This window comes from Oncorhynchus mykiss, chromosome 28 (genome assembly GCF_013265735.2).
Source record: "Oncorhynchus mykiss isolate Arlee chromosome 28, USDA_OmykA_1.1, whole genome shotgun sequence".
Lineage (NCBI taxonomy): Eukaryota > Metazoa > Chordata > Actinopteri > Salmoniformes > Salmonidae > Oncorhynchus > Oncorhynchus mykiss.
In genome coordinates, this window is record NC_048592.1 from 900,837 (window position 1) to 913,627 (window position 12,791).

Sequence of the window (12,791 nt, forward strand, 5' to 3'; positions counted from 1 at the left end):
ACTCTGCTTCAGGACCTTGTAGTTCAGGATTGGTGAGGGGCTCCTCTCTGGTTGGTCCTGGGGTTTGCGTACAGTTGATTGGTTGCAGAACTATGGGAAGCTGGGCGGGACAAACAGAGGAGAAACATCAGACCACTGTGGAGCTAGTCTGAGACAACAATAAGCACACGACAGTTTATGCAGAATACCAAAACATATACTGCCATTCCTCTGTCAAGTCAATTCTAGATCAATGGACTAAATAAAGCCTTCATTGTATTTCTATTATCACAGCAACCCACTGACTGGAGGAGTGTGCAACTATAGCAAGCTTGTTAGTGCTCTAGTATCTGCGCATTAAAGATTTTGACTATGAGTAGGTGTCTCTAACGCCCAGGAACATCTGATTCAAACTCCCATTAGACCGCTCCGCAAGAGTTATATGTTTGTTCCTCACCAAATATGGAGTTTCGTTGAGAAACTATCGTCATTTACTCCTGTTGCGGCCAGTATGTACTTCCAAAAAAGGCCTAAAAAAATGCCTATTTGGCTCCTCCAATCACTCATTACTGCAATGCACAGGTCAGAAGTCTACAACAGCAGAATACTGAAGATTAAAAAATAAAAGGTTTCTTGTATATTTTTTCAGACCCTTTTTGGAAGTACATACTGGCCGTAATAGGAGTAAATTAAGAGTTGCTCAGCGAAACTCCATATCCATAACGTTTGCAGAGCTCTCTAATGGGAGTTAAAAATCGGAGCTTCCTGGGTGTTAGAGAGGAGACATCTTTAAAACACATTTTTTGTTTATTTAACAAGGCAAGTTAAGAATTTGTTCCTATTTACAATGACGACATACCAGAACGCAAAGGGCATCTTGAGGAGGCGGGGGCTGGGATTAAAAATAAAAATATATAGGACAAAACACACAACACTACATAAAGAGAGACCTAAGACGACAACATAGCAGCACAAAACATGGTACAAACATTTGGCACAGAAAACAGCGCAAAGGGCAAGAAGGTACAGCCAATACCTCACGCAAAGCAGCCACAACTGTCAGTAAGAGTGTCTGAGTCTTTGAATGAAGAGATGGAGATAAAACGGTCCAGTGTGGGTTTTGTTGCAGCTCGAGAGCACCCTTACCTGCCAATCTATAAATGATGTCGTAAATGATGTCGCCATAATCTAGCATGGGTAGGGTGGTCATCTGAATCAGGGTTAGTTTGGCAGCTGTGGTAAAAGAGAGATTACGATAGAGGAAACCAAGTCTAGATTTAACCTTAGCCTACAGCTTTGATATGTTTTGAGAAGGACAGTGTACCGTCTAGCCATACTCCCAAGTACTTGTATGAAGTGACTACCTCAAGCTCTAAACCCTCAGAGGTAGTAATAACACCTGCGGGAGGAGGGAATTATCTTTACCAAACCACATTACTTTTGTTTTGGAGGTGTTCAGAACAAGGTTAAGGGCAGAGAAAGCTTGTTAGACAATAAGAAAGCTGTGTTGTGGAGCGTTTAACACAACATCCGGGGAGGGGCCAGCTGAGTATAAAACTATCTGCATATAAATGGAAGAGAGAGCTTCCTACTGCTTGAGCTAGGTTGTTGATGTAAATTGAGAAGAGTGTGGGGCCTAGGATCAAGCCTTGGAGTACTCCCTTGGTGACAGGCAGTGGCTGAGACAGCAGATGTTCTGACTTTATACACTACACCCTGAGGTAGTTAGCAAACCAGGCCAAAGACTCCTCAGAGACACCAATACTCTTTAGCTGGCCCACAAGAATAGAATGGTCTACTGTATCAAAAGCTTTGGCCAAGTCAAAAATTGCAGCACAACATTGCTTAGAATCAAGGGCAATGGTGACATCATTGAGGACCTTTAAGGTTGCAGTGACACATCTATAACCTGAGCGGAAACCAGATTGCATACCCGAGAGAATATTCTAGATGAACAGGGCAAGAAAGCCAGTCAGTTGATTATTGAGAAGTTTTTCCAACACTTGATAAACAGGGCAAAATAGAAATAGGCCTATAAAATGTAAGATTAGCTTGATCTCCCCTTTAAATAAAGGACACACTGGCTGCCTTCAAAGCAATGGGAACCTCCCCAGAGACGAGAGACAGGTTAAAAAGGTCAGAGATAGGCTTGGCGGTGATAGGGGCAGCAACCTTAAAGAAGAAAGGGTCTAAACCATCTGAACCAGATGTTATTTTGGGGTCAAGCTTAGAGAGCTCCTTTAACACCCCACCTGCAGGGAGAAACTTTGTAGCAGGGCAGGGGAAAGAGAGAGGAGCATCAGGGATAGTCGCATTAGAAGGGGTGGGAGATGAGGAAATGTTGGATGGGCAAGGAGGCATAGCAGAGTCAAATGAGTCCTGACTCAATGAAGTGGTGATGAAAGAGCTCAGCCATGTGCTCCTTGTCTGTAACAACCACATCGTCAATATTAAGGGACATGGGCAGCTGTGAGGAGGGTTTATTCTCCAGGTCTTTAACAGTTTTCCAGAACTTCTTGGGGTTAGACCCATAGAGAGAACTGCTCCTTAAAGTAACTAACTTTGGCGTTCTGGATAGCCTGAGTGCACTTTTCTAGTTTGCCTGAATGAGAGCCAGTCAGCCCGAGTATGTGTGGGCCAAGCGATTTGCTAAATGGCATTCTTGAGGTGGAGTGTAACTCTACCAGATCATGGTCGAACCTGGGGCTGAACCTGTTAAATTCTCATTTTCTTTATGTGCGCATATTTGTTAACGATACCCCTGAAAATAAATAAAAAATAAGGTCCAAGCGTCTTCGACAGAGGGGATCAAGCTGATTCTATACCAATATACAGAGGCCAGCTCATGAAGGAAGGCTTGCTCATTAAAGTTTTTTAGCAAGCGTCTATGACAAGTCGTTTCACTGAGCAGCCATTACACAGGCTGTAAAACAGTGATCACTTAGGTCATCACAGAAAACACCAGACTGATACCTATCAGGAGGATAACATCAAGGAGAGTAGCTTTTTCTGGGTGTTGGAGTCATACTTTGTAGGATTGGTAATAATCTGAGAAAGATTTAGGGAGTCCCATTGCTTTAGGACTAGGTCAGGTGGTTTAAGCACATCCCAGTTTAGGTCACCTAGCAGGACAGATTCAGACTTAGTGTAAGGGCATTTAGGGTACAGGCCGGTGCTGATGGTGGACATTAACACCCAGCAACAGTCAACAAAGAGCTAAAACCAGCAAATGAAATTGATTGGGGATCGACTTGGAGACAACCGAGCACTAAAGGTATTCCTTGGTAAAGATTGCCACTCCACCACCTTTGGAAGATCTGTCTTGCCGAAAAAGGTTAACATTAGTGTTCAAAACACTCCTCCTTAATCACGTTTCAGTAATGACCAAGACATCTGGATTGCATCAGTGAACCCACACTTTCAATTGATACATTTTAGGTAAAAAAGCTTCTAGTGTTAACGTGCAGAAAACCCAGGCTTTTACGAGAGCAGAGATCAGTGAAGCAGATATCAGAGCACAAATCAGAATGGGGGCTAGCAACAGTAGATGGGCCAGGGTGTACATGCATGTTTTCCAGAAAAAAAACAGCAGTAATACAATTAGGGCACGGCTGAGGACAGGGAGAGCTCTGCAGTGTTGACTTAGAACATTTGAATGTTCATTAGATGGTAAAAAGATCATATTCTACAGAAATGTCATCAGGTAACATGAATACAAAGCCGGCGAGAGGTGGTTAGCATAGGATGGGAGGCCAAAAGTCTGTGTAACCAATGGAGCAGGGCTGTCCAAACCTGTTCCTGGAGAGCTACCCTCCTGTAGGTTTTCAACCCCAGTTGTAACTAACCTGATTCAGCTTATCAACCAGCTAATTATTAGAGTCAGGTGCGCTAGATTAGGGTTGGAGCAAAAACCTACAGGATGGTAGCTCTCCAGGAACAGGGTTGGACAGCCCTGCAATAGAGAGTCAGAGTCCCGAGTGCGGGAACACACAGATTGTCCCACAGTTAAGTAAACAAGCAAGTTCATAGTCAACAAAGCACACAGGAGTCATGAGGATATCATGAAATATGAAATATCATAAAGCACAAGAGAAAAATATAATTTGGGGCTAGCCATTGTAAGTTCAGAGTCACTTGCCCCAACAGTCCATGTGTGCTGGAGGCGATCGAAAGCTCGGGAGAGAAGGGGGATTGTGGCGGGGGTACCTGTACCAGACAGGGGGAGACAGGCCAGGGAGACGGCGAACAGATTGCCAGGTGGAATCCAAGCAGCAGTGCAGCAGGCAATGGGAGTAGGTGAGAAGTTTGAGAGATGTTTTTTTTTTTCTCTGCACAGATGGAGGGGGTGGGGGGGGTGGGAGGGGCTGTGAAACTCTCCTGCCATTGTTAGGCCAAACGTTCACATCTCTCACTTTACACTTAAGTGCTAATTTTAGTCAGATTCTTTCCTAGCAGCTTGATAGCCTTAATGATTAAGCTTTATATAACAAAATGACCTAGAGACAGTATTTTACTGTTTGGCTTCAGAAAGGAGGTTCAGACTGAATATTACTCACTCAGTTTTGTGTTGGATGGTATTTCCAGGTTCCGCTGTGTTTCTTCTGAAGGTTTTGGCTATTTAGAAGTTAGTTTTTGTTGATAGTCCTTGTTGGTAATAGTCCATTCAGTTCATTTTATCCAAAATCAAGGTTTTAGGTATGGAATTGTGAATTGTAATAAAGGTTTTGATGTTAGTATCCTTTAATAAGTCCTTGCAAATTTTTGTTTTACTTATCTACATTTATCAAACTCTAATTTTATGTTTTTGCAGAAGAACTCAGGAGCCCATGCTCTCTGTGTGTCTCCGTCTCTCTCCCTGACCACAGATAGTGGGGCAGCTTGTTAGCAGAGGTATGGCTGTACATTGAGCGATAGATCTGACACACAGAGGGGGAGGAAACATTAAGAGGAAAGCAAGAGCCTTAAGAGCACCTTGTCACACAAAACCCAGTAGCTTCGAGAAACATGTTCACAATTATCAGTTCAGAGAAAAGGGGTGAGATACAAAGTACAGTACTCCCTTGTCACCGCCAGATACTATGGGTTGTCAACTACCTACCAAATGGTGTTTCATGACCCAAAACACTATTATGCATAGCGTCTATTCTAACGCCACAACATTACAATCTACTGTAAGACAATCTGACTGGTATCTAGCAGCAGAGGACTATAATTATACTAGTAAAGAATAAAGGCAAGCCCAGATCAGATATCGTCAGCGACATTCATAGACACTGGAGCCCTCAGCAGCCGACTATAGCAAAGAACCCACAGTAAAATGACAGCATGGGTTGGGAGGGCAGAGCAGGGGAACAAAGAAAGCGATATCTAGTTTTTGGGGCTACAGTACTCAACAGTAAAACTAGAATTTAAAGTTTGGTACATAGCACTAGACAGGTTTCTTTCCGTAGACGGCGGCGACACTCATATCAAACTGGTAATCACCACAAATCCACTTCCTGTCCAGAATAAGGGCAGCTCTTTGCGCCACAGCGCCACCGCGAGGCTGGAGAGGAGGGTGCAAGGCACCAGGTACAACAGTGCCGGCTGACCCATCTGCATCAGGGCAAGAGCTACAAAGGTGATGAGCAGCCCGATACCATAACCTGTAGAGCGGGAGCAAGGGAGAGGGTGAAAGAGGTAGGGGAAGCGTGAATCAGGTGTGTTACTGCTTGGTTGGAACAAATATTGTCTGTTATAGACTACAAAGTCGATTTGACAATCAAAAAGATTATGCAAATGAAAATGTGTTGGTCTTACCGATAGTGCAGGCCAGGAAATAGAACCGTGAGGACTGCATGAGGATGTCAAACCTGTGACAGTAGGCTACCAGCAGACCTGACACACACAGAGAGCGAGGCAGAGAGCGAGGCAGAGAGCGAGAGACCAGGTCAGCTAAGCTGGGACAAGTTCAGATAGCAGCTTTATCTCGCCACAGAAAGATGCTGTATGATATAGGTCCAGGTCAGGGAAAACTCTTGGCCCTAAATGAGATTTAGATTAGGCACTATGGGTGTTACCTGGTACTAAGACAGGATACAAGAGTAGAGTAAATCAAATTGTATTTGCCACATAACCAACAGTGTAGACTAACAGGGAAATGTTTACTAAATGGGCCCTTCTCAACAATGCAGGGAGAAAAATAAAAATAATAATAAAAATACGAGGAATAAATACACAATGACTAATGATAACTTGGCTATATACAGTGCATTCGGAAAGTATTCAGAGCCCTTGATTTTTTTCCACATTTTGTCACGTTACAGCCTCATTGTCAAATGGATTAAATTGTCCCCCCCCCCCTCAGTTTACACACAATACCCCATACTGACGACAAAGCAAAAACGGATAGATCACATTTACATAAGTATTCAGACCCTTTACTCAGTAATTTGTTGAAGCACCTTTGGCAGCGGTTACAGCCTCGAGTCTTCTTGGGTTTGAAGCTAAAATCTTGGCACACCTGTATTTGGGAGTTTCTAGCATTCTTCTTTACAGATCCTCTCAAGCTCTGTCAGGTTGGATGGGGAGCTTAGCTGTACAGCTATTTTCAGGTCTCTCCAGAGATGTTCGATCGGGTTCAAGTCCGGGCTCTGGCTGGGCCACTCAAGGATTCAGAGACTTGTCCTGAAGCCACTGCTACGTTGTCTTGGCGGTGTGCTAAGGGTCGTTGTCCTGTCGGAAAGTAAACCTTCGCCCCAGTCTGAGGTCCTAAGCGCTTTGGAGCAGGTTTTCATCAAGAATCTCTGTACTTTGCTTCATTCATCTTTCCCTTGATCCTGACTAGTCTGCCAGTCCCTTCCACTGAAAAACATCCCCAGAGCATGATGCTGCCACCACCATGCTTCACCGTAGGGATGGTGCCAGGTTTCCTCCAGACGTGACACTTGGCATTCAAGACAAAGAGTTCAAGCTTGGTTTCATCAGACCAGAGAATCTTGTTTGTCATGGTCTGAGAGTCCTTTAGGCAAACTCCATGCGGGCTGTCATGTGCCTTTTGCTGAGCAGTGGCTTCTGTCTGGCCATTCTACCATAAAGGCCTGATTAGTGGAGTGCTGCAGAGATGGTTGTCATTCTGGAAGGTTCTCCCATCTCCACAGAGGAACTCTGGAGCGCTGTCAGAGTGACCATCGGGTTCTTGGTCACCTCCCTGACCAAGACCCTTCTCCCCCTATTTCTCATTTTGGCCGGGGAAACAGCTCTTGGAAGAGTCTTGGTGGTTCCGAACTTCTTCCATTTAAGAATGATGGAGGCCACGGTGTTCTTGGGGATCTTCAGTGCTGCAGAAAGTTTTTGGTACCCATCCCCAGATCTGTGCCTCGACACAATACTGTCTTGGAGCTCTACGGGCAATTCCTTCAACCTCATGGCTTGGTTTTTGCGCTGACATGCACTGTAAACTGTTGGACCTCATGTAGACAGGTGTGTGCCTTTCCAAATCATGTCCAATCAATTGAATAAACCATAGGTGAATTTGCTAACATTTCTAAAAACATGTTTTTGCTTTGTCATTATAGAGTATTGTGTGTCGATTGAGGACATTTTTGTAACGTAACAAAATGTGGAAAAAGTCAAGGGGTCTGAATTGATGTGCAGGGTTACAAGGTAATTGAGGTAGATACAGTATGTATACTGAACAAAAATATAACATGCAACAATTTCATCGATTTTACTGAGTTACAGTTCATATGAGGAAATCAGTCATCAGAAATAAATGTATTAGGCCTTAATCTATGGATTTCACATGACTGGGAATACAGATGGGCATCTGCTAGTCATAGATAACTTAAAAATGGACCTCGCAATGGGCCTCAGGATCTAATCACTGTGTTTTTGTGCATTCAAATTGCCATTGATAAAATGCAATTGTGTTCGTTACCAGTAGCTTATGCCTGCCCATGCCATCATGGAGCACTCTGTTCATGTCATTGACATCAACAAACCGCTCACCCACATGACGCCATACACTTGGTGTGCGGTTGTGAGGCAAGTTGGACGTACTGCCAAATTCTCTAAAACGACGTTGGGGATGGCTTATGGTAGAGAAATTAACATTCAATGCTCTGGTGGACATTCCTGCTGTCAGCATGCCAATTGCACACTCCCTCAAATTGAGACATCTGTGGCATTGTGTTGTGTGCATTTTAGAGTAGCCTTTTATTGTCCCCAGCACCTGTGCACCTGTGTAATGATCATTCTGTTTAGTCAGCTTCTTGAAATGCCACACCTGTCACGTGGATGGATTATCTTGGCAAAAGAAACATGCTCACTAACAAGGATGTAAACCAATTTGAGCACAAAATGAAAGAAATAAGCTTTATGTGCATACGGAACATTTCTGGAATGTTTTATTTCAGCTCATGAAACATGGGACCAACATTTTACATGTTACGTTTATATTTTTATTCAGTGTACATATAGGTAGGATGTAAAGTGACTAGGCTAGACTAGGATAGATAATAAGCAGTAGCAGCAGCGTATGTGATGAGTCAAAGGAGTTGGTGCAATGTAAATAGTCTGGGTGGCCATTTGATTAATTGTTCAGCAGTCTTTATGGTTTGAGGGTAGAAGCTGTTAAGGAGGCTTTTGGTCCTAGAGTTGGCGCTCCGGTACCACTTGCCATCCAGTAGCAGAGAGAACAGTCTATAACTTGGGTGACTGGTGTTTTTGACAATTTTTTGGGCCCTCCTCTAACACCGCTTAGTGTATAGGTCCTGGATAGTAGGAAGCCCCAGTGATGTACTGGGCCGTACGCATTACCCTCTGTAGCGCCTTACGGTCAGATGCCGAGCAGTTGCCACACCAGGTGGTGATGCAACCGGTCAGGATGCTCTTGATGGTGCAGCTGTAGAACTTTGAGGATCTGGGGACCCATGACAAATCTTTTCAGTCTCCTGAGGGGGAAAAAGTGTTGTCGTGCCCTCTTCATGACTGTCTTAGTGTGTTTGGACCATGATAGTTCATTGGTGATGTGGACACCAAGGAACTTTTAAACTCTAGACCCGCTCCACTACAGCCCCGTCAATCTTAATTGTGGCCTGCTCAGCCCGCCCTTTCCTGTAGTCCACAATCAGCTCCTTTGTCTTGCTCACATTGAGGGAGAGGTTGTTGTCCAAGCACCACACTGCCAGGTCTCTGACCTCCTCCCTACAGGCTGTCTCATCATTGTCGGTGACCAGGCCTACCACTGGAGTGTCGTCAGCAAACTTAACGATGGTGTTGGAGTCATGTTTGGCCACACAGTCGTGGGTGAACAGGGAGTACAGGAGGGAACTAAGCACGCACATCTGTGGGTGCCCCATGTTGAGGATCAGCATGGCAGATGTGTTGCTGCCTACCCTTATCACCTGGGGGCGACCCTCAACGCCTTGATGATAGTGTTGGAGTCGTGTGTGGCCACGCAGTTGTGGGTTAACAGAGAATACAGGAGGGGACTAAGCACACACCCCTGAGGGGCCCCCATGTTGAGTGTCAGCGAGGCGGATATGTTGTTGCCCACCCTCAACACCTGTTGGCAGCCCATCGGGAAGTCTAGGATCCAGTTGCAGAGTGAGGTGTTCAGTCCCAGGGTCCTGAGATTAGTGATGAGCTTGGAGGGGATTATGGTGTTGAACGTTGAGCTGTAGTCAATGAACAACACTCCTCTTATCCAGGTGGGAGAGGGCAGTCTGGAGTGTAATAGAGATGGCATCATCTGTGGATCTGTTGGGGCGTAATGCGAATTGGAGTGGGTCCAGGGTATCTGGGATGGTGGTGTTGATGTGAGCCATGACCAGCCTTTCAAAGCCTTTCATGGCTACAGATGTGAGTGCTGATGGATTCTGGGTTCTGACTCCTAAACTTGTAATAGTGTTAATTATCAGGTATCCTATTGAAATATTGAGTGCTATAGTCTAGCGTCAACACCAGAAGATAATGGTTATCTGTAGGAGGAATGTATATGGTGGAGGGCAATCACATGTGGCAGGGACTAATAAGAGTGGAGAGATGTGGTTTAGTGAGGAAGGGGGCCGAGGTCAGGGCACGTTAAGGGAGAAGGAACAGTTTATGGCCCGCATCACTTAATTTCCTGCCTAGCAATAAAGATGTAATGCTTAGAGAGGAGGAGGACATCACCCAAATTGGGAAAGAGATATATATACAGTGGGGCAAAAAAGTATTTAGTCAACCACCAATTGTGCAAGTTCTCCCACTTAAAAACATGAGAGGCCTGTAATTTTCATCATAGGTACACTTCAACTATGACAGACAAAATTAGGGAAATAAATCCAGAAAATCACATTGTAGGATATTTAATGAATTTATTTGCAAATTATGGTGGAAAGTAAGTATTTGGTCACCTACAAACAAGCAAGATTTCTGGCTCTCACAGACCTGTAACTTCTTTAAGAGGCTCCTTTGTCCTCCACTCGTTACCTGTATTAATGGCACCTGTTTGAACTTGTTATCAGTATAAAAGACACCTGTCCACAACCTCAAACAGTCACACTCCAAACTCCACTATGGCCAAGACCAAAGAGCTGTCAAAGGACACCAGAAACAAAATTGTAGACCTGCACCAGGCTGGGAAGACTGAATCTGCAATAGGTAAGCAGCTTGGTTTGAAGAAATCAACTGTTATTAGGAAATGGAAGACATACAAGACCACTGATAATCTCCCTCGATCTGGGGCTCCACGCAAGATCTCACCCCGTGGGGTCAAAATGATCACAAGAACGGTGAGCAAAAATCCCAGAACCACACGGGGGAACCTAGTGAATGACCTTCAGAGACCTGGGACCAAAGTAACAAAGCCTACCATCAGTAACACACTACGCCGCCAGGGTCTCAAATCCTGCAGTGCCAGACGTGTCCCCCTGCTTAAGCCAGTACATGTCCAGGCCCGTCTGAAGTTTGCTAGAGAGCATTTGGATGATCCAGAAGAAGATTGTGAGAAAGTCATATGGTCAGATGAAACCAAAATATAACTTTTTGGTAAAAACTCAACTCGTCGTGTTTGGAGGACAAAGAATGCTGAGTTGCATCCAAAGAACACCATTCCTACTGTGAAGCATGGGGGTGGAAACATGCTTTGGGGCTGTTTTTCTACAAAGGGACCAGGACGACTGATCCGTGTAAAGGAAAGAATGAATGGGGCCATGTATTGTGAGATTTTGAGTGAAAACCGCCTTCCATCAGCAAGGGCATTGAAGATGAAACGTGGCTGGGTCTTTCAGCATGACAATGATCCCAAACACACTGCCCGGGCAACGAAGGAGTGGCTTCGTAAGAAGCATTTCAAGGTCCTGGAGTGGCTTAGCCAGTCTCCAGATCTCAACCCCATAGAAAATCTTTGGAGGGAGTTGAAAGTCCGTGTTGCCCAGCAATAGCCCCAAAACATCACTGCTCTAGAGGAGATCTGCATGGAGGAATGGGCCAAAATACCAGCAACAGTGTGTGAAAACCTTGTGAAGACTTACAGAAAACGTTTGACCTCGGTCATTGCCAACAAAGTGTATATAACAAAGTATTGAGATAAACTTTTGTTATTGACCAAATACTTATTTTCCACCATAATTTGCAAATAAATTAATAAAAAATCCTACTATGTGATTTTCTGGATTTTTTTCTCATTTTGTCTGTCATAGTTGAAGTGTACCTACGATGAAAATTACAGGCCTCTCTCATCTTTTTAAGTGGGAGAACTTGCACAATTGGTGGCTGACTAAATACTTTTTTGCCCCACTGTATATATATAAACCACTGGTGGAACCATGTCTTTGTCCTATGCAGCTGTGTGACCCAATGGGTGAATAAACTTGATTTAAGCTTTACTAATTGTCTGTGAGTTTTACTCGGTTCATTTAAAACCTAACAGGGTGATAGTCATTACCTTGGCCTTCTTAAGCACAGGTCTGCTTGAAATATCTAGGTATAGAGTAGAGGGCAGATTATAGAACAATAATGTTACCTGGCACTAAGATGTCTCCAAATCCCAGCAGAGAAAAGGGCCTGTCACACAGAGCCAGGGGGGAGGAGTTGAGGCAGGGCACTTTAAGCACCATAGGAAGCTGGAGAAAGGACAGGAAGGACAGAGAGCATAGATTAGTACATTATTTCTTACTTTTATTACTACACCGGTTCAAGTGAAAAAACAACTTGTGACGCCAAATGAACAACAAAACATAAAATCAATTGATTGACCGATTAATTAATGATGCCAACTGTACCTTTTCATGTGTGGAGGAGTCAGAGGGACCAGCCGCAACCTCCACCATTATACTCTCACCACTCTGAAGACAGAAACACAGGAAACATGGTAGTGGCTTAATGTATGGTTGATCTAGCAAGTTATAGTTCTTTAAGTTCGTCCTGTAACAAAAAGCGTTTTAGAATGAAAATGTATCATTATTTCTTATTGAAAAGTTGGGCTCAACCATGAATGACTGACATACCTTGGTAAAGAGAGGTGTAATAAATACAAAGAAAATATCGTAGACAAACAGGGTCACCAACAGCATGGTGCAGGCCTGGAAGAAAGAACATCAAAGAAGACATTAATATGTCTTTTCATGCCCATGGTTAGATACACAGGCCATTGAGTGTCATAGAGCCCCGAGTTGTGGTTAGGAAAGTCATGGTCATTAACACACATGCATGATCATCAGTACAACTCGTGACCCTAGTTAGTTATTAAATGTGGTCAGTACCATAGACATAAAATCTATTTAAAAATAGTCCCAATTACAATCCACGACAGACCGATCGACTTAGTTGGATACGGACTTAAGCCT

At 44.1% G+C, this 12,791-nt stretch overlaps 1 protein-coding gene across 1 annotated transcript in view; it reads right to left on the reverse strand.

Annotated features, from left to right (window-relative positions):
* Nucleotides 1-12,791, reverse strand: part of LOC110508312 (signal peptide peptidase-like 2B) — a 49,785-nt gene that overhangs the window by 3,248 nt on the left and 33,746 nt on the right. Inside the window, 6 exon segments of the mRNA XM_036966059.1 lie at nucleotides 2-100; nucleotides 5,464-5,624; nucleotides 5,779-5,856; nucleotides 11,969-12,068; nucleotides 12,228-12,290; nucleotides 12,453-12,527. Coding sequence (XP_036821954.1) covers nucleotides 2-100; nucleotides 5,464-5,624; nucleotides 5,779-5,856; nucleotides 11,969-12,068; nucleotides 12,228-12,290; nucleotides 12,453-12,527 — 576 coding nt within the window.